Genomic DNA, 21,603 nt, shown 5'->3' with positions numbered 1-21,603 from the left:
TATGCAATATTATATATTATGATGGCTTTGATATTATGATCTAAAACTAGAATTAAAATTTGTAAAGATATTGATTTATAGAAAATTCTGTCAAAATTTCATTTCTATAGAAAATTTTGTCATAATTTTATTTCAATAGAAAAATTTTAAAAATTTTATTTCCATAGAAAATGTTTTCAGAATATTATTTCTATAGAAAATTTAATCAAAATTTTATTTCCATAGAAAATATTTTCAGAATTTTATTTCTATAGAAAATTTTATCAAAATTTAATTCTATTGAAAATTTTGTCAAAATTTTATTTCTATAGAAAAATTTGTCAAAACTTTATTTCTATAGAAAATTTTGTCCAAATTTTATTTCTATAAAAATTTTTCAAAATTTTATTTCTATAGAAAATTTTTCTCAAAAATTTATTTCTATAGAACATTTTATCAAAATTTTATCTCTATAGAACATTTTGTCCAAATTTTATTTCTATAGAAATTTTTTGTCAAAATTTTATTTCCATAGAAAATTTTTGCAAAATTTTATTTCATTTTTGTTGTTTTGATCTCAGCTTAAAAATCATTGCGTTGACTAAACTATAAGAGTAGCTTAAACAACAGAGGAAAAGAATGTTTGTCAAATTTATTTGGGCAAAGCCCTATAGACTGCAAGATGGTTGTATGGACGCACGTTTCGGAATGACCACATTCCTCATCAGCATCCTCTGCTTGCAGCAAAACTATCAACCAATTATCAGAACAAATTCTGGTAGTTCACCAAACCCAAAGAGAACCACATTTGAACATGGAATCGGGCAGCACTCAGTGATAAGAGAGAAGTTCACCAATGTGGTATCACAATGGACTGAATAGTCTAAGTGAGCCTGATACATCGGGCTGCCACCTAACCTAACCTAACCTTCCGAAAAAAGGTCTATGATAGTAGGCTTTTGCCAAAATAAATCTGTACAAACATTTCTCTTTTCCTTTGCCAATTTCAAATCATCGATTTGAGTGCAGTTGGCTGGGTTTATTTCGAGCGTGCTTACTTCATTCGTTTTGTTTTGTTGTTGTCTGTTTGTACTTCAATCATATTTGTTGTTTTGATCTCAGCTTAAAAACCATTGCGTTGACTAAACTACAAGAGTAGCTTAATTTCTATAGAAAATTTTTGCAAAATTTTATTTCTATACAAAATTTTGTCAAATTTTATTTCGATAGAAAATTTTGTCAAAATTTAATTTCTATAAACATTTTATCAAAATTTAATTCTATGAAAATTTTGTAAAATTTTATTTCTATATAAAATTGTTGTCTGGAAAATTTTGTCTAAATTTTATTTCTATAGAAAATTTTTACAAAATTTTATCTCTATAGAAAACTTGGTCAAAATTTTATTTCTATAGAAAATTTTGTCAAATTTTATTTTGATAGAAAATTTTGTAAAAATTTTATTTCTATAGAAAATGTTGACAAAATTTTATTTCTATAGAAAGTTTTGTCAAAATTTTATTTCAATAAAAATTTTATCAAAATTGAATTCTATTGAAAATTTTGTCAAAATTTTATTTCTGTAGAAAATGTTGTCAAAATTTTATGTCTATAGAATATTTTGTCAAAATTTTATTTCTATTCAAAATTTTATCAAAATTATATTTCCCTTTCGTTTTGTTTTGTTATTGTTGGTTTTGTTCTTTAAGCATTGTTGTTTTTTTATTGCAGCTTAAAACCATACATTGACTAAACTACAAGTGTAGCTTAACCAACAGAGGAAAAGATAGAAAATTTTGTCATAATTTAATTTCTATAGAAAATTTTGCCAAATATTTATTTCTATTACAAATTTTGGCAAAATTTTATTTCTATACAAAATTTTTGGAAATTTTATTTCTATAGAAAATTTTTTTCAAAATTTTATTTCTATAGAAAATTTTGTCAAAATTTTATTTCTAGAAAATTTTAAAATCTTTTCAAAATATTATTTCTATAGAAAATTTTGTCAAAATTTTATTTCTATAGAAAATTTTGTCAAAATTTTATTTCTATAGAAAATTTTATCAAAATTTTATTTCTATAAAAAATTTTGTCAATTCTTTATTTCTATAGAACATTTTGTCAAAACTTTATTTCTATAGAAAATTTTGTAAATTTTTTTTTTCTATAAAAAATTTTGTCAAAACTTTATTTCTATAGAAAATTTTGTCAAAATTTTATTTCTACCGAAAATTTTGTCAAAATTCTATTTCTATAGAAAATTATGTAAATTTTTTTTTCTATAGAAAATTTTGTCAAAATTTTTTTCTGTAGAAAATTTTGTCAAAATTTTATTTCTATAGAAAATATTGACCAAATTTTATTGCTATCGAAAATTTTGTCAAAATTTTATTTCTGTAGAAAATTTTTCCAAATTTTATTTCTATAGAAAATTTTGTCAACATTTTATTTCTATAGAAAATTTTGTCAAAATTTTATTTCTATAGAAAATGTTGTCAAAATTTTATTTCTATAGAAAATTTTGTCAAAATTTTATTTCTATAGAAAATTTTGTCAAAATTTTATTTCTATAGAAAATTTTGTCAAAACTTTATTTCTATAGAAAATATTGACCAAATTTTATTGCTATCGAAAATTTTGTCAAACTATTATTTCTGTAGAAAATTTTTCCAAATTTTATTTCTATAGAAAATTTTGTCAACATTTTATTTCTATAGAAAATTTTGACAAAATTTTATTCCTATAGAAAATGTTGTCAAAATTTTATTCTATAGAAAATTTTGTCAAAATTTTATTTCTATAGAAAATTTTGTCAAAATGTTATTACTATAGAAAATTTTGTTACAAAAAAAAAATGTTGTCAAATTTTATTTCTATCGAAAATTTTGTCAAAATTTTATTTCTATAGAAAATTTTATTTCTATAGACAATGTTGTCAAAACTTTATTTCTATAGAAAATTTTTGCAAAATTTTATTTCTATAGAAAATTTTTGCAAAATTTTATTTCATTTTTGTTGTTTTGATCTCAGCTTAAGAACCATTGCGTTGACTAAACTACAAGAGTAGCTTAAAAAACAGAGGAAAAAATTGTTTGTCAAATTTATTCAAATATGTTCGTCTTCAGGGAAATTTCTTTAAACAAATAACAGAAAAACATTTTACACATTAATTAACAAATATATATATCAAACTCGGAAAATACTGATTATTACATTTAGAAGTAAAAGAACCAAAGAACTAAATGTAATAATCAGTATTTTCCGAGTTTGATATATATTTTTGTTAATTAATGTGTAAAATGTTTTTCTGTTATTTGTTTAAAGAAATTTCCCTGAAGACGAACATCGGAGATGTTTCGAAATATTGGAGGATATTTTTGAATAAAAAAAAACAACTCAACAAAACAACAACATCTGTTTTTATGACATGATCTTAAGCCGAATTAAACAAATATAATTAACAATTTAAAGGTCAACTATCAAACAACAATAAAATCTAATTCTATGGAAAATTTTGTCAATATTTTATTTCTATAGAAAATTTTTGTTTAGAAAATTTTGTCAAAATTTTATTTCTATAGAAAATTTTGACAAAATTTTATTTCTATGCAAAATTTTTGCAAAGATTTATTTGTAAAGATAATTTTGTCAAAATTTAATTTCGTTAGAAAATTTTGTAAAAATTTTATTTCTATAGAAATTTTTTGTCAAAATTTAATTTCTTTTGTTTTGTTATTGTTGGTTTTGTTCTTTAAGCTTTGTTGTTGTTTTTTATTGCAGCTTAAAACCATACATTGACTAAACTACAAGTGTAGCTTAACCAACAGAGGAAAAGAATGTTTGTCAAATTTATTTGGGCAAAGCCCTATAGACTGCAAGATGGTTGGATGGACGCACGTTTCGGAATTACCACATTCCTCATCAGCATCCTCTACTTGCAGCAAAACTATCAACCAATTATCAGAATAAATTCAGGCAGTTTATTAAACCCAACAAAAACCACACTTGAACCCTCCGAAAAAAGGTTTTACATTGATAGCCGGCTTATGCCGAAATAAATTCGAAACAATCATATCTCTTTTCCTATGCCACTGTCAAATCATCATTTTTGCTGCAAGTAGAGGATGCTGATGAGGAATGTGGTAATTCCGAAACGTGCGTCCATCCAACTATCTTGCAGTCTATAGGGCTTTGCCCAAATAAATTTGACAAACATTCTTTTCCTCTGTTGGTTAAGCTACACTTGTAGTTTAGTCAATGTATGGTTTTATGCTGCAATAAAAAACAACAACAAAATTTAATTTGTATAGAAAAATTTTGTCAAAATTTTATTTCTTTAGAATATTTTTGTCAAAATTTTATTTCCATAGAAAATTTTTGCAAAATTTTATTTCCATAGAAACTTTTGTCAACATTTTATTTCTATAGAAACTTTTTGCAAAATTTTATTTCCATAGAAATGTTTGTCAAAATTTTATTTCTATAGAAAATAGTTGCAAAATTTTATTTCTATAGAAAATTGTTGCAAAATTTTATTTCTATAGAAAATATTTTCACAATTTTATTTCTATTGAAATAAAATGTTTTGTCTGCCAAAACATCAAGAATTCGAACAATCTAGCGAATTGTAAAATATCTACAATTTTTGGTATAACAAGAATTTGCATTTATGCTTATGATTCTATAGAACCTAACATTGTCTTCATATTAACTAATAATTAGATTGTGGAGAGTTCGAGTGGATGAGAGCAAAGATCATTCATTGAAGTTCACACCTATGTAAACAAATCGTCAGCTGATCTATGGCTTCGGTTTGAGCGCTTTCTCTACACAAAAACAAAATTACATAAGGCATAGCAATAACGGCTAAGTAAAATGTAGAAAAAAAACCTGCAGAAGTAAAAGAGAAATAAAAAGAAAAAAACTACCATAATGTGTACAAAAGTCTCATGGATATAAATTATTCTTGAATATTTCGCATAGATTACATTTAGTGGCAACAAAAGTGAACAGGTACATTACATTTTTGGTTTTTATCGCAAAGAAATGAATGAAACAAATCTCGCCAATTATCACCTAACCATATACGTATGTGTGTGTGTGTGTAGTATAAAATTCACTTTCATTTGCAAATTGGCAACGAGTGGCAATGAGCAGCAAGCACAACAAGGTTTAGCCAATTTACTAATACCACGACAGTAGCATAACATAGAAAAACGGTTGGAGTTTTACATAGTAGCCGTTACTGGTCATGGAGAGGCGGATATCAAAACTTAGGCTAGCTGCCTGCCTGCTTAGCCATGTTTCTATTTCTTTCCTTGCCAAAATATTAACAGCTATTTTTCCCAGCCAAATCCAATCGTATTAAAGATTTGTTTTCTTGGCCCCAATTTGACACTTTTGATTTCTCGTCTTGAAAGTAGCTGTAGTAAATTAAGCAGCCAGCTGATTGAACTGCGATCTAACTGTGAGGAACCCAAGCATTCACTTTAACCGTCGATTATTAAACAAATGCAGAGTAAATACTGCTATACTCATGGTACTTACAGCTATGAAATTTTGAAAACAAAAATGTTCATGCTATAGACTGCATAGCGTGCAAATGCTGATCAGGCAATATCTAATGTAAATATTCATGTTTACTTTGCCATATTGCGAAATAGTGGTGGCAGTTTTCAATGTTCAAAGAATTGCAGCAGGTAATCTCGGACTGGTTGACACCAAGAGCAAAAAGACATTAATCAGAATAAAATTAATAATCCATAAATCTGAATATTTTCGGAAGGTAGGAGTATAAGCATAATTTTGTTATTCGTTAGCATCTATGCACAGCTGGTGGTTTTCTAATAAGCAAATTAATATGATCCCACAAAACCAATTGATTTGGAAACATTTCCTGGGTAGATCGTCTACATACATTGAGAACACTGTGAACTCACCAGGAAAAAAAATGTAGTTAATTTTAGAAAAATTTCATTAATTGTAGGAAATTTTAGAAAATTTTAACTAAACTGTATTACAAACGCAGATGTCACGCCGATTCCACAAAAATATGTGAAAAATTTTCGAGAACATTTTTTTTTGACAAAATTATTATTTTTCACTTATTAAAGAAAATTTGAGGGAAAAAATTTAAGTTCAAAATTGCAAAAATGTCTTTAGTGCCATACGAAGTTTAAGATGGGTGCAAAATTTTTCGTCTTTTTTAGTTAATTTAACTAGTGTACGTAAAAAACAAGTAAGGAAAGTCTAAGGTCGAACGGGGCCGACTATATTATACCCTTCACCACTATGTAGACCAAATTTTTTGATACCATCTCAATTCCTTCAAATTAGGTGGGAGCTATATAAAGGTTTAAATTCTCACATTCAAATATTTAAATCAGAACAGATTTGGAGAAACATTTTTAAACTTTTACAAAATCTCTAAACTTAATAATTTAAATCGACTAACACCCTGAAACGAAACACAATTAAGTAAAAATAAAAATGGGAAACATAAAGCTAAAGCCATTTTATAGCACACTAGTTCATTCATGATTTATTCGACCATATAGGACAATTTGAGGAATTTTTATTTTTGCTCCTTAGCAGGATATCGGCTAGATTTCAGCAAGATATGTGATCAATTGTCGGGTTTGTGACAATATCTGGCCACATCGAGCAACATTTACACAGCCGGAACCTTATCTAAATCTTCTGTGGAAAGTATGGGGCCATCTTGGCTGATGTTGTGCCAAGTTTGCCTAAATCGGAAGAATATATGGCGCTTTATCTAAATCTGAACCGATTTGGATAAAATTCAAAACAGATAGAATGTTAAAACTTTCTTCTGGGAAAAATGAAACGAATTGCAGAAAATACCGTTGAAATGGCTGTAAAATATGAACTTTTTCTACCATATTTTCCCAAATCAGCCGTATATATATGGGAGCTATGTCCAAATCTATACCAATTTGAACAAAATTTGGTACACAAAGCTAAAAATCTTAATTCTACTCTGAGGGAAAAATTCCAAGTAAAACGAAATGAAAATTTGGTATCCGGTTGTTATATGAATCTAAATCGGACAAAAGATATATATGGGAGCTATATCTAAATCTGAACCGATTTCACGAAATTTAATATACTTGACCATCCATGGTAGTCTTTGTTTAAAATTTGAACGAAATAAAGGCAAAATTCTGGCCTCTAGGGCCAATTAAATCCATATCGGGCGAAAGACATATATTGGTGCTATATCTAAATCTGAATCGATTTTAACCAAATTTGGTAGGGATAGCTATAACATTATTTTGTACTCCCTGTGCATAGCATCACATAAATCGGAGTAAAGCTTTGGCCTCTATGGTCATATGAGTCTAAATCGGGCGAAAGATATATATGGGACCTATATCTACATCTGAATCGGTTTCAATTTAAATATATGTATATGGGAATATAATCCTTATATGTCGCACCCAGATGTTATCGAAAATGTAGATATACAAAGTGGAGAAGAGTATAGTATTGACGACGCCACCCAATTTTAGAATTTTCTAACTTCAATAGAAAATAATTATTGAGATCGGTTTTTTGTATGTATTGGTTTTTTTATTCTTCAATATTTCGGAATTACATTGAATTGCTTCATCAGGAGTAGATCTACAATAAAAATGATTTGATAATGTTAATGAATATAATGAAATTCTTTTTGTATTTCCTTTTCTCCTGATACTTGTTGATATACATTTGTTAAAATATTGAATTATTTAAGGAACAAAATTTGTAAACTAAAATCAATAGTAACCACTATAATTACTTGTAATTTAAAAAAACAATTTTTTGATAAATAATTTACATGTCATGATTAAAATTATCAAATCATTTTTATTGTAGATCTACTCCTGATGAAGCATTTCAATGTAATTGTGAAATATTGAAGAATAAAGAAACCAATACATACAAAAAAATGATCTCAAGCTTGAATAATTAATTTCTATTGAACAAAAAAAAAGATCGAATAAAATCAAAATTTCTAATTTCCTAACTTGTTTTCGAATTGATTATCAACTTTTTGATCGATCAACTTTTTAATTGGCAAAAATTTTATAGAAATAAAATTTTTACAAAAATTTTATAGAAATAAAATCTTTACAAAAATTTTATAGAAATAAAATTTTCACAAAATTTTTATAGAAATAAAATTTTTACCAAATTTTTATAGAAATAAAATGTTCACAAACCACGTCACGTCCTTCAACCAAAGACAATTCTGAGCAAGTTCTCCCTTTTGGTAGAAGTAGTAACTTTCCCTTGTTGGTGCAAGCTAAAATCGTTAAAACATGCGACACATATACAATTAAAGGGATATTCATACAGCCAAGAAATGTTCGCTAATAGGAGTATGATATCTCCTATGTATAATATACTAGCATAACCCGGCCCGCTTCGCTGCGCCTCCCGAAACTTATTTCCGTCAGCTTAGTCAACCATATCCTTCGATCTGAAAACAAAATCGAAAAGATTTCAACACTTTTAGAGAGTATTGTCAGGGGAAGTCTGGCACAAACACTGAAGTACTGATTAATCCACTCCATGCTTTCCACACATGTATCCCGTACATTTCAAAAAAATCGGACTACTTGGTTTTTCCTTTATATACGGAAATAGGGCCGTTATGCAGATGTAAAACGGAACGGCTTAACAAACCTCGGGTAGAGGGTGTTCCCTTTCAACATATTTTTTGTTTTTTAATTTTTCTGTATTAAAATCGTTGGGCAATCCTCTACATTTCCTGCGAGTTTCAAGCGTGGTTTGTCGTCCAATAAATCGGCAAAAGTAAAAGTACTTAAAAATTGACCATATTAACATTTGGTAAAATGTTGGACACGTAGAAGATGCCTTTCCCAAACATATACCGGAAAATGAAGTACCCTCTACGTTGGCTGCCAACTTCATGTAAATTTAAGTTTTTTTTTTACTTAAAAAAGTCTGGCAGAAGCCTGTAAAATTATGTACCGAGTTCCCATTTATCGACAATTCTCTACTTTCTATTTTCAAAAAATCGTGCAAAAGGGAACCCCCCTCCTTCGTTCCTCCCCGAACAGATAGCGTAAATTCTATATTAATTTCACAAACTACCCAACTTCACTATTCCCCTTCCCAAACCAGACATCGAAAAATCATGAAGTTTAGATTTTGCTCTATTTTTTGTAAATGGACGACACTTTCTCTGCAAATTCCCAGAAAATCTGTAAACTTTCCTTCAAGTTTCATTGGGTGGGGTAAGGAGAAGTTTCTCGTCCAAATACCTAAAAAATAAGTAAACATATTGATTTCATAACCTTCCCCTATGGTCTTTGTAAATTGCAAGTAAACTTGAGAATTTTAGTTTTTTCCCAATATCGAAAAATGATGTAGCGTGTATTGTGTAGACGTCCCTGAAAATTGTTAAGCAAATTATAAGTCCAATTTTTAAACAGCAGGGCAAGGGGGGCCCCTCTTCCCTTCCGAATATCACAAAATCATATATCCATTATAATAATATAACATATAACATCCTTTGTAAATCCAAGTACATTGGAAAAGCTTTATTGTTTCACGGTATTACTTGAGTAGAAATGAGTTCTCCCTGTGTCCTTTTATTTTTCCCCGACCAACTATTAAAAAATCATATACCTCATATAAATTATAGTTTTTTCACTGTACTTTAAAAAAAGTCCGTCAAGGGGGAGGTCCCTCTTCCCGCCCAAATATTAAAAAATCAGGTACCCCATAATAAATTCATAACCTCGCGACGTGTTCTCTGTATGTCAGAGAATTTTTTTTTTTTTTTACTGTACTTTACACAAAAATCGTATAAAGGGGAGGTCCACCCTCGCGACCAAATATCGAAAAATAAAGTTGCGGGTCAATGTCTAGGCATCACCCCTAATCTTCCTTGGAAATTTCACCCAAATCAGAGAACTTTGGCCCAATCTTGAAAAAGTCGGGGATGGGGTTTTTGTAGTGCGCTGTATGTAAAAAAAGATTTTCCCGCTTTTCCGTTGAAACTTTTCTTCAATTTTTTTTTGCCATTTCAAAATCATAGAAATAGGTTCTTGCGTTCTGGTGTTAAAGCGTCAGGAAGGAAAATCCGACTTATTTTTATATATTAGATAATACTTCTTTATTTTATATATTAGATAATACTTCTTTCTAAGAGTTTTTTTTAAGATTTTTTAATTTGGCAGATTTTTGGTAAAATTTTCTTCACATTTTGGTAGGTTATTTTTGGCAATAGTGGAAACTGTGATTACATTCCCTAAATCGCAATATTTACGATTGAATTCGGTCACGCAAGAACTTTCGGTAACTTCTAAAGAAAATAATCAAAATAGCTTTGTTTTATAGTTTTTGCAAATATACCAATTTGAACCTATGAAACTTCAGAGTCAACTACCCCACAGGTCGATGCATGGACTGATTTCGCATAACGCATAAAAAAGACGCCTTTCGAATTTTTGAAAAATTTAATCGAAAATTGAATCGACATTTTTTGTATTTGGCCTCATTGGCTTTATATTACGAAATAAATGGAAATTGGAAATTGAATTGAAATTCAACGTTGGCCAATATCAATTTTTCCAAAGTTTTCGACAGCCCGATCATTGGCAAAATCGTGTCAAAACAATTTAGTTCTCATTTAAATTCTGTTTCCTTGCGATTTGTCGCTCAAAATTCATATTTTAGTGGAAATTCCTGGTAGGATATAGGGCCATTGACTATTATATACTAAAAAGAGGATCCAATAGGAATTTGAAGTGTCCTAACTCTCTTATCCTTTAGTGGTTGATATAAAAACGGGCCTTATGGAGTCCACATGGTTAAAAAAAAATTGCAAATAAATTCGATCGAAATATTGTCATATACCTTGGGAGACACGTATAAAAATTACAATTACAATAGAAAAATGGATTGCCCAAAAAATATATAAGTGGAAATTCCTAGTGTGATGGATATGGAGCCATTAGTTATTATATCCCAAAAACTTGATCCAAATTGGATTTTGAAATATCTTACGTTCCCTCTCCTTTAGTGGGGCCTCTGATTCAATAGTCAAAAAAAAACATGAAGCTAAACTATAAATTGTATCAAAATATTCCCCCATGTTCCGATATTCGTAATCGCAAATCGCAAGAATTTATTTTTCTTGTAAAGAAAAGAGAGATAATCTCGAACTCCAATACAATGTTACTAAGATTTTCAGCTTAAAAGTTTCAGGATTAAAAAATTGTGGCCAAACGAAATTTTTGCGATTTACGATTTCGAATTTCGGAACATGTGTGATTGCCACTCAGTTTTAAAACTGAAGCAAAGCTCAAGCTTTGCTAAAGATGCTAGCGGGAGCCTTTTAATATTGAAGACATTATTTAAAAAAAGAAACAGAATATCAAGTTATTATTTTTTTTTTTTAAGCAAACCAAATGAATTATTTTCAAATTTTATTTTTAATATTTCTGGACTTTCAAAACAAAAACAAATAATTTATCAAAACTGATAACCACCTACTTATTTTTCTTTTCCATAGAAGACATATGAAAACACTTACCATTACATTAAAAACATTAGTCCCGCCATTTATTCCATGATAGTAACGTTTAGCTTGTTGAAATGGCAAAGCCAATGTTGACGATGGTGCGTTAGACAAGGAAGCGGAAGTCTTTGCTGCATTGCAGCTCAACAACCTTGAAGCAGTTGTGGCAACAATACCAGTTTTCATATTCGTTTTGCCCGATCCTCTGCTGTCAGAGGAGGTGTGGGCGGTATTATGTTGTTGCAATTGCGGTTGCAACACAAGTTGACACAGATATTTGTGATTATTATAACGACGCGAACCGACTGCCACAAACAGTCCTTGGCGACCGGAAGTGCTTAAACAGGCCATGCTATTTATCTTCTTGTTTAAGTTCTTGTTGATGAATGGTGTAAGGATATTCAACCGAAATTGGGGTATACAATTTTAAAAGAGGAAGGTGTGGTAATTTGGTGCTTGATCAGTTGGACGATCGATGCTTGTTCGTTTTCAAATTTCCAAAAGAAAATTAAAACGTTCGATGGATTGGTGTTGGGCCTTGAAAGACACTTTGTTTTCTCTAATTGGACACACTATTTAGTAATTGGACTTCCTTTGGTATTACAAAGTATACGGCTGTTAATTTCTTTTTTTCTTTCTCTTCTTTAGGATTTTCCGTTGAAAGCATAGATATTTTTGGTTTTGTCACGTTTTATATTCAAGCTACGCACAACATTTACAATTCCACGCACACACAATGAATTTTTGGATAATTTATTTCTAACCGACCACTAGAATTGTTGCAATTTGGGTACGTTTTATTGACTTTTTACTTAGGAGAAAAAGTTTAGCGACCACTTAATTCAATTTTTTGATTTAATTTCTTTTTTCGGTTACACAACAACGACGATGACCGGAGGACGGCTTAAGGAAAATTTGGTTGCGTTTGGCTCCAACAGCTTCAGCAAAGTGTTTTTTGTTTTAAGCTGCAAGTGCTTCTGAGCTTAGTTTAAACAATTCGATCGTTGCTGCTGCTCGATTGTTGGTTTTAACTTGAAACTTGTTTGGTAACAGAGGCGCCTGCGCCTTGGCCACGAAAGCTTCAAAATAAACGTAGAGCCAATCAAGGGAGAGAGAGAGATCAAGTGTCCACACAATTCTCTCTCCCACCGCCAACAGCTATGGTGCTATGGTGAATTTAGTATTTGCTGTAAATTTGAACTTGGCTTATGATGCAAAGTTATTTTTGGGCATTGGACAAGTTGAACTTCCTTAACTGCTGTACTCTGCCGCCATGTAAGACATTACCCATTAATAGCCTAGTGGAGGCTAATCAATGCTGATCTTCAAATTGTGATGTTGTTGCTGTGTATTTTTGCTGTATGAACAGATAAGGGGCAGCACGGGGTACGGTAACCTTATTGTTGGCAGTGTTATTCAATAAGTGTCAACTGCGTTTTGCCTACAAATAATTGATTCTTTAGAATATCACTATATTACTTTTTCTTATTGTATCTTATAACAAGTTTATGTTAACAAATAATTAGCCTCGTTTTTTATTTATTTCCAATTGTTTAGCTGGAAGTGTGAGTTTAGGAACTTTTTTCAATGAACTGATTTTGACGTAACAGAAAACATATGATTATCTTCTATTGACATTTCACATGTGTTGAAGAAAACAATAACAAGTTGAATATTAGTGTTGCCACATTATTTATATTATGAAATTGACTTTAACGAGAAATGCTATTCAATTTCTAAAAAATTAGAAAACACGAGCACAAAATGTTAAAATTTGGGTGCTGAAGAACAAAAATTTGCAAATTTTTATGGAAATTTAGTTTCTTCTTTGCATTAATACTAGAAATTAAAAGTTTCCCTTTGTAAACATATATTATTAGAGAAAACTCACATGCAAATTTGTACGCGATAACTCCAACTTAGAATAGCACATTAATAGCCAGATTCTCAATGCCTTGTCTTGTCGATAAAACCGCTAATCGCATACAAAAATTCTATTCTCCTGTTAAGTACTACTTGGAAGATGAGAAATTGGTCAAAAGAATCATTATAGGACCACTGCACATTCATTTTAAACAGCCAACTTCTAATTTTTGAAACGAACGATTTCGTTCGATTGAAACTCCAAAAACATAGGAATTTTCATTATAAATTCAGCTCTTTTGAAAATGTAGACCATAGACCTTATAATACATAGATTCTTCAAAAAAATGTGTCAGTTCCAAAAATTAATTTTCTGACATTTCGTTTTGATTTTTTCTTAAAGAGTCAGTCCCAAATATTAATTTTCGTGCATTTGCTTTGGTGTTGTTCGTAAAGAGCAATTCTGCTCAAAATTAAATTTCGTATTTTCGCGGTTATGGTCACAATTTTTTGTTCAAATGTGAACTTTTAATATATTAATTTATTTATAAATCCTCTGTTGCATCATAAACGTTCTAATTTTATGTAAAATTAGCAAACTACAATAAGGAAAACAAAAGAGATTGTAAGCGTGTTCTTATTTTTTTCGTTTATTCTTAATCTTCGGAACTGTCAAACATAGTTTGACACCCATGGCTCATCTATGTATTATAAGGTCTACGGGTCTATGATCTAGAGTAGGAAGCCTCCGTGTGACGGCCACCATATAACATATGAAATACATTTCGTACAATTTTACCATTCGTATGATTTATTGTACAACTTGTAAATATATGAAATATTTCATTGCCTACTGGGGAATTTCTGGCATGTCTCATACTCTGTGCGCAACACGTCGATATTAAGGCTGATTCGCCATTTCTCTTTATTAACTGTTGCCATCATCATGATTTGAGAGGAAGGTTTCGGTAGAATTACCCTATACCTTACCAGACATCACGTCTAAAAATACCATTGTGTACACATGAGTGCCATCTATTGGTTAGAATGGGCAACGCACATATCATACATGGTTGTATAGAAAGGGGAGTAGCGAATGCAGAGTTGTGATGAAAAAAGAGAGTTGTGGAGACTGACCTTACACAAAGTCGTGAGACAGGCTTAGCACAACTTATTGCAACTCACGCTTGTCATTAGTGAAGTTGAAGTCAAAGCCAGTGTGTGCAAATAAGGTACTCCCAGATAGGAGTTGAATTGACGTTATTGTTGTTAGTGTGAACTAACCTGCAAATTTGAAATATAATACTTGTTTCGGTAAAGTTTTAGAAAGTATAAAATACTCCGAACGAGATTATAGTGTTCTTTGTTTCGAATATAGATATTGTTGGCGACAGTACTACATCAATTTATTGGATTTGTGAAACTATTGCTCATTTTGTAAAATACACCTCGGGTAAGAAAAATGAACAAAGTGCACCAGCACAAATGTTACATTTTTTTTCATATCTAATTTGTTGTATGTGGTATATTGGGGATTGTAGGATTTCTGTCAAGACGTTAGGGATTTGGAAACCCTATGAAGGTACTGGTCTCATCAATTGGAAATTCATCTGTGATTTGGCTAATGACAATTTGGGACATATCATCCCTAGAGACACGAGAAATCCCGAGGTTTATAACCTCTACTACACGGAAACAATGTTAAGTGAGTAGAAATATTCCAACATGCATAAACAATATACATATGAGCAAATACAGTAGAAATCGACCACTCAAAAATTAAAACAATTATAAAAATATTAAAGAACAACAACAAACAAGAAAGTAAAAGTTTCACAAAAAGTAAAATACAACGTAAATTTTACACAAGCCTTCTTACGTAACCCCAAAATCACGTGGCTGCACTTTTTTTCAATTTCTCCATTTTGTAAAAACGTAAAAGAAAAAAAAACAAAGAAAACGGAAAATCAGTAAAACTTCAGAATTTTTAAATAACGCAAATGATTCAATTACATTAAAAAAAAATAAAAGAAAGAATAACTAATAAAAATGCAAACTATAAAAAGTAATTTAAAAAAAAAAAAAGAAAAGTTTTTGAAATCTCATTTGATAAAATGAATACTAAAATCAAAAAGGCAAATTTTTGAAATCAATTTGAAAGCTTATATTATTAATTTATGTACAAAAAGCTAAAAAAGGCAAATCATTAAAAAAATATTTGAAATATTATTATTCAGATAAAAATCATTTTTATGAAAGAAAACAAACACAATTATGTAAAAAGCATGCAATTATAAAACTAATTTGAAAAATTATTACTTATAAAAGTTTAAACAAGAAAACAAGAAAAAGCTCATATGAAAAATTGTAATCTATAAAAAAAAGAAAAATAAATTTTGTATTCAAATAATAATAATAACATCCAAATTCATTTTTTTTATTCTTTGGTACAAAATTAAATTAATGATATAAAAAGTATAATAAATGTTCCCTAAAAGTGAGTGAAATTTGGATTTTATTGTTATCATTCCATTATTAGTATTTATATTGTTATTTATTTCCATTTGTAAATAATATCTAGTTGTAAGGTTATTTTCAATTTTATTTATACAAAATTTTTAAAACAAAGCCCAGTATAATGAAAATGAAACAATACATTAAAATGTGAATCGATTCTTGAAATTAAAAATGTGCTGAGTTTTTAATTAAAGGATTGAGGATGTAGCTGGTTTGTAAGAGAAGTGTCGCCGCAATTTCTTGGGAGATTCTTTATATGAATAATGGGCTGAAAGGATCTCAAGGATGATCTATATAAGGGTCATGTTAAGGGGGGGTAGCCTGACGAACCACATCCAACAGGTTCGATAAATCATTAATAAAAATTCATTTTTATTTCCGGAATTGTATAAAAACATTTAAAGAATGTCCGTCTGTCCGTCTTTCTGTAATAAAAAATTCATATTTGAATTTCTACTTGTTCACCGTTAAGAAAAATTAAAAGAGAAATTATTATCAACACCTGGCACTTATTTTTAAATGGATGGATAATAACGGATCGAAACCCACATTTCCGGCGAGCTACAGCCGCAGCTTAAATTCTTAGTGCCACCGTTATCACCACAAATCTTGTCCATCACATTTTGGCGCCCAGCAACGTGGGACAGTAGTATGGTTCTAACCTGCTACGCTGTGCAAGTCTATATCGTTTGAATTCTAAATAAAAAGGTATTAGTCTGTATAGTGCATTCGAACCATTTACTGTCTACCTTAAGGAAGTGGAGTCTTAAATTTTTGCCATTTGGCATGGTTTTCGTAAACCCACTTTCTCCCATGTTTGACTATACTAGATATGTTTGTAAGTCCCGGGAAACAAGTGTCTTTTGTTATACCAGTGTAGCGACATACATTGATAGATATTCATACATGGCTAACTATTTAACTTTTGACTATGTATAACTAATATAGTAAGTCATAATTAAATAATTAATTTTGTTTTGATTATTTGCTACTATATTTTTATACATAGATTGATGGTTAATGTAGTTAACAATATATGTTTATATGTTTTGTAATTTGTGAAGCCAAATTCTTTAAATTGTTTTTATAGAGAAACTATAAAACAGATAACAATTCGTTATTATAAAAAAAAAAAAAAAATAAAGAGTTACAAAAAGTAATATGATTATAGTTTCTAAAAATTGTAGGAATATGGAACGATTTATTTTAATGACATATGAAATGAATTTGAGAATAATATAAACAATTTCGTATATACTAAAATATTGGAAATTGATCAAAACTTATTTAATTAAAAATTATAAAAAAGTAAAAAGTAGAAACAGGTTCCAAATTCGTTGAATATTTTTCGCCACTTCTCAATCAGTCAGCTACAAAAACACCTCAATCCGAATAATCCTTGTATTACCTGAAAAGAGAAAATTTTTTTTTAGAAAATTTTGAAGTGTGATTTTTTTAATTAATTAAAAAGTAAAAATGAAAAGAAATAATTGTTAAAAAAAAGAAAAAAACCAAAAACGTCTGCGAATTCTAAAAGTTGAAAATAGTTGGTTAAGCAAAAAAATTAAAACAAAATCTTATTGGGCCACTTTTACCGGTATTTTCGATTAACGTGAAACAACGTTTTCTTTTAATTTTCAATTTGAAATTTACGTTAAACTTCGTTACTTTCGTTATCAATATAAAGTGAGAATTTTGAGTTATACAGAATGAAGCTCAGATCAAAATCGGCCAGTGATACCATGTCGAACATGACGAGAACTACTACAACAAATACAACAACTACTGCTACTGTGACTGCAACGACAGCCACTTCAACCACTACTGTCACTACGTTTACTACAACTGCCACTACTTTGGCAAATGCTAACACTGGATTAGATATTGATCAAAACTTAACATTGGGTCCTAATAGTTTTTCGTCTACAGGGAGTGATAGTACGTTTCCATCTCCCACGTTCAGTAGCCTTACGGCGATTGGAATTAGAAATAATTTTCAATCACAAAATCGTGAAATGACAAATTCCCAATCAGCACCACAAAATTCAAACGGACTGTCAATTCAGGATTATGTTGCAGCCTCAGTAGGTGCTGCACAGGCAGGTTCGATGAGGGAAATGCAGGAAAGTCTTATGAGATTAATACCAGAAATAGTAAGGGAGACCATAAGGTCTGAACGAGCATTGTCAGAATCGGACAGGAATCAGGCAGATCCAATATCGACGAACAATGTTCCACCACAACAAGTACGAGGACGAAATCAGCAGATTTCGAATGCACCAATAACGCATACTCCTCAACAACAACATAATTTGCCACCGACTAATTTTCCTCAGGGGTCACATAATGCTAGTTACCACGGGGTTAATAGGACACCACAACAGGGACTAGGGCAAGGTCAACAAATTCGTAATCCGTCGAACACTAATACATTTCAACAACGGCAACATAATTTGCCACCACCTCCCGTTACTACCAATTTCCGAACTGATAATAACCAGAACTACCAATTTCCATCTGATAGATTTAGTTATCCACCACCACCTATTTCTAATCACTGTCAGTCGAACCATAACCAGAACTATCAACTTCCAACAAATGGACCTATTTGTCCACCACAGCCTCAACAAAATGTCATTTCATCTTCTGCCTTTGGTTTTGTCCCAAGGACACAAAATACTCTCGATATTGATAAATGGGGCATACAATTTGACGGCAGTAGTAAATCTGTTAGCGTAGAAGATTTTTTGTTTCGTGTGGAAACTATCAGGGCTGATACTGATTGCCCATGGCCAGTCCTTATGAAAGGTTTTCACCGGTTGCTATCTGGAAACGCTTTCGAGTGGTTCTGGAATTTTCGAAGACAAAATCCGAATTGCGACTGGGATAACCTAAGATATTATTTCAGACGAAAATTCCAGAGATTCGAGAGCGATTTCGAAATACAACGCAGGATCATGGAGAGGAGGCAACATTTTAATGAAAGTGCGGATAATTTTCTTCAGGATATTTTGACACTGAATAATCAGATGAGAGTATCCATCCCAGAGAATGAATTGGTTAAGATTGTCAAAGACAATCTGAAGGATGGACTGGCTCAGCTGATATTTCCAATGAATATTGTCAACATGGACCATCTGTTAGAAGAGTGCAGGCGTGCGGAAAGAAATCTTTCCAAACGAAGCTCTTTTAGGCCACAACAACAACAACAACAATTTCGTAGAGTGAATGAATTAGAATATTCTAATGATTTTCACTATGAACAACCACATGATTTCGGTCAAGACCATCATATTGAAGCAATAAGGCTTGGTAACCAGCCTGTGAAACAGCTTATATGCTGGAATTGTAGGCATTCAGGCCACACATTTGTTGAATGCGAATCCGAAAACCGCAACCTGTTTTGCTACAAATGTGGGTTCGAGAATGTTATTACACCGAACTGCCCAAGATGTATGGGAAAAGAACAGAAGAGCATGATGAGGACGGGGCCATCATGTTCGGATGCCAACCCGCCCCAATAAGTATTTCGGACTGTAACATTTCGTTACACGTTCCACACTCAGATAGTACCAATTACCCAAATGAGTCATCAAATGAATTTATTATACCAGCACAAAACAATCTGAAAATTTTCACAAGAGATGAGTACAATTCTCAGGGCACAGATAATATCACCCCGGAGAATCGGAAAACAAAACTGAAAGTTTTGACTCCATATGAAGATAGACTTTTGAATTACAATCGAGTTAGGGAAGAAATCTTCAAAGATTTCAAAGGGCCTTCGGAAAAGATAATGAAAGCGAGGACGCGATACAACAATAGAAAAAGTGAAAGGAGATTGCTATCCATTTCAAGTTTATGTTCGGATAATGATATAAGACCATATTTAGACGTCTTTATAAACAATGTACCTATGAGGGGTTTAATGGACAGTGGTGCCAATGTTTCTTGTCTAGGGAAGGATTGTTTGGAAGTCGTCGATGAATTGGGTGTAGAAATTTTTGATTTTAAATCCATAATTCGAACAGCAGATGGAAGAGGAAAATCTATTATTGGCAAAGTGAGAGCCAATATAAAATGTAATGATATATCCCATAACATGACATTTTATTTGGTTCCTTCGCTGTCGCAGAAACTTATTTTAGGCTGTGATTTTTGGAACACGTTTGGGATCACAATTTCGTTTAAAGATCCGAAAATCAATGAATTACATGTAACGGAAGGAAGCGGACCTAAGATACATGAGCTAAGCTATGAACAACAGATCCAACTTGAAAGTGCGAAACTAGAATTCAAATGTTTTAGTAAATTTGGTTTGGGAAAAACGCATTTGGAAAGTCACATAATCGATACTGGCGACTCTGAACCTAGGAAAATGAGATATTTTCCCATATCACCGGCTGTTCAGAAGTTGACATACGCCGAAATCGACCGTATGTTGGCTTTGGACGTTATTGAACCAGCTACAAACGCAGCCTGGAACAATAGAGTAACTCTAGTCATCAAACCAAATAAGAATAGGCTATGTTTAGATGCTAGAGAACTTAATAAAGTGACAAAGAAAGATGCCTACCCGTTACCAAATATTGATGGTCTTTTGAGCCGGTTGGGAGAAACTTTTTTCATTTCCGCCATCGACTTAAAGGACGCTTTTTGGCAAATTCCTTTAGAGGAATCGAGTCGGCCAAAAACAGCTTTCACAGTCCAAGGGAGACCACATTACCAGTTCAAAGTAATGCCCTTTGGACTGTGTAATGCTGCTCAGCGTATGTGCCGACTCATGGATAAAGTTATCCCATCCGAGCTCAAAGACAGAGTATTTGTGTACTTAGACGACTTGCTGGTAGTGTCATCGAATTTTCAAGACCATGTGGAGATGTTAAAGATTGTTGGTAGACGATTGTCTGACGCCGGCCTTACGATAAACTTAGAGAAATCTAAGTTCTGTTATAAAGAACTTAGATATCTAGGATACATCGTAGGCGACGGAAAATTGAAGACTGATCCCAGCAAGGTTGAAGCAATCACCAACATAAGGCCACCAAAAACTCCTAAAGATGTCCGCAAATTTTTAGGGAGCGTTGGTTGGTATAGGCGGTTTATACCGGATTATTCAACCTTGACTGCACCGATCACTGACACGTTGAGAAAGTCAACTAAATTTAATTTCACCCCAGAGGCTCACAAATCATTTGAATTATTGAAGGAAAGATTAGTTTCAAGTCCTGTTTTACGAAGTCCTGACTTTGCCAAACCCTTTTTTGTTCAGTGCGACGCATCAAATGTGGGAGTTGGAGCTGTCTTGTTCCAGAAAGATTCGGAAGGTGAGGAACATCCTATCGAATATTTCTCAAAAAAGCTTAACCCTGCTCAGAAAAATTATTCGACAACAGAAAAAGAATGTTTAGCAGTGGTTCTAGCTATTGAGAAATTTCGACAGTATATTGAATTGATGGAATTCACAGTCATCACAGACCACTCCAGTCTGCGATGGCTGATGAAACAACAGGATCTCCATGGAAGACTTGCCCGTTGGAGTTTAAAACTTCAGGGTTATCAATTCAATATAATACACAGAAAAGGCTCGAAAAATGTTGTCCCTGACATGCTTTCTCGTCTGGATATGGAAGAGCTCAGCTTTGAGGATAATGTTTTTGTTGACTTGAGCTCTCCAGAATTCA

General features: G+C 31.4%; 1 protein-coding gene and 1 long non-coding RNA gene across 2 annotated transcripts in view; one reads left to right on the top strand and one right to left on the bottom strand.

Annotated features, from left to right (window-relative positions):
* Positions 1-13,141, bottom strand: part of qless (decaprenyl diphosphate synthase subunit 1 qless) — a 163,969-nt gene extending 150,828 nt beyond the window's left edge. Inside the window, exon 1 of the mRNA XM_075289232.1 lies at positions 11,555-13,141. Coding sequence (XP_075145347.1) covers positions 11,555-11,890 — 336 coding nt within the window. The 5' untranslated portion in view covers positions 11,891-13,141. The remainder of the gene's footprint in view (positions 1-11,554) is intronic.
* A 1,107-nt stretch (positions 13,142-14,248) lies between these two features.
* On the top strand, positions 14,249-15,492 carry LOC142219631 (uncharacterized). The gene is made up of 3 exons (XR_012717680.1): positions 14,249-14,716; positions 14,781-14,855; positions 14,944-15,492. It is a non-coding gene; the product is annotated as an uncharacterized LOC142219631 (long non-coding RNA).
* The last annotated feature ends 6,111 nt before the right edge of the window (positions 15,493-21,603 follow it).

This window comes from Haematobia irritans, chromosome 1 (assembly GCF_050003625.1).
Source record: "Haematobia irritans isolate KBUSLIRL chromosome 1, ASM5000362v1, whole genome shotgun sequence".
Lineage (NCBI taxonomy): Eukaryota > Metazoa > Arthropoda > Insecta > Diptera > Muscidae > Haematobia > Haematobia irritans.
The sequence above is the reverse complement of the archived record's forward strand: the minus strand, read 5'-3'. Positions and strand labels throughout refer to the sequence as shown.